General features: G+C 34.5%; 1 protein-coding gene across 1 annotated transcript in view; it reads left to right on the top strand.

Annotated features, from left to right (window-relative positions):
* Positions 1-1,320, top strand: part of GALNT1 (polypeptide N-acetylgalactosaminyltransferase 1) — a 91,338-nt gene that overhangs the window by 29,228 nt on the left and 60,790 nt on the right. The window contains exon 4 of the mRNA XM_019637899.1: positions 1,092-1,117. Within this exon, the coding sequence (XP_019493444.1) occupies positions 1,092-1,117 (26 nt within the window). The remainder of the gene's footprint in view (positions 1-1,091; positions 1,118-1,320) is intronic.

The following is a 1,320-nucleotide window of genomic DNA, read 5'->3' as shown; positions in this document are numbered from 1 at the left end:
GCTGAGGTAGTGTCTTGTATCTTTCTTCAGCCTGCATTTCGCTGACTGCATCACTGTGGTGTCATTAACTGTATTCCTCTGTTCCCTCTCTTTCCTACGGTTGGTAGATAAAAGACATTTTGAAGTCAGTAAATGGTGTGGTTGTGGTAGTAAAGGTGTGAAATATGGCCCCTCGTGTGCATCATCATTGAACAGGTCTATTATCTGTCCCATCTGTCTGTTTTCTCTTTTTGGAACTCCTATCAGCCAGACTTTGGACTGCTTGAATCTATTCTCTTAATCTCATATAGGTATTTTTCTTCCTCCCGTCTTCCCTCCCTCCCTCTCTTCCTCTCCTCCTCTCCCCATCTCCCCATCTCCTCTCCTCCCTGCCTTCCTTTCCTCCTTCCAGGGAGAAATCCTACACTGTCTTTCAGCTACTCTTGAACTTTTTTATTACTAAGTCTTTATCATTGTTGTCTGACTTTTTAAAAATGTAGACACAAAAACCTGGAATTTATCATTTTAATACATATAAATACTTGTGAGATGTTTAGTATAACATCAGCATCTTATTCTTTGTAGTTTTTAGAGTAATTTTAACTTTCGTTTAAAAAATAATCAGTCCCATGAGGACGGTAGCTGTTCAAGTGCCTCAGAGAGATTGCTGTAGCCCCAGATAATTGGATCAGGTTTGAATCCAGGTCCTCTGGTTTAATTCCCTTCTTTCTCTAGCTAATTGCTGAAAGTTATTTTTGCTCATTTTTAAAACTGTTCCTTTTAATGAATGCTAATTAAATTTTGGAAACAGATTAAAGTCATGTATTTAGTAGAATTCTATTTTCTCATATCAGATAAGCTTTTCTAGATGATTTTGATGAATTTGTGGAAGTTGCTCTGCTTATAATTTTTAAGCTGAATGACTTTATATTTTTTTCAGGTACTTTCAGTAACTGATATTCTGTAAAGAGTAATTGGTAGTTCTGTATTCTATAAAGAGTATGGTAGTTCTAAGGCTAATATGTATTTTGTTTCAGCTAAATTTTGTAAACAAAATATTCTCACATACAGTATATTATCTCTTTTTTGTACTTGTGTTTCTCTTCTTATAGTTTGGTTTCTACCTGCTTCATGAAATGTAAATTTTTCTGTTATGTTTTAAAAGTACTTCATATCTATATATAAATAGTATGTAGTATAGTTTCATATTTTTAACGTAATAAATACTTGTACAGCACTTGCACATACTGTTTTCCCCAAAATAAGACCTAACCATAAAATAAGCCCTAGCATGATTTTTCAGGATGCTTGTAATATAAGCCCTACCCCAAACATAAGCCC

Source organism: Hipposideros armiger, unplaced genomic scaffold, assembly GCF_001890085.2.
Source record: "Hipposideros armiger isolate ML-2016 unplaced genomic scaffold, ASM189008v1 scaffold_36, whole genome shotgun sequence".
In the NCBI taxonomy this organism is placed as follows: Eukaryota; Metazoa; Chordata; class Mammalia; order Chiroptera; family Hipposideridae; genus Hipposideros; species Hipposideros armiger.
The sequence above is the reverse complement of the archived record's forward strand: the minus strand, read 5'-3'. Positions and strand labels throughout refer to the sequence as shown.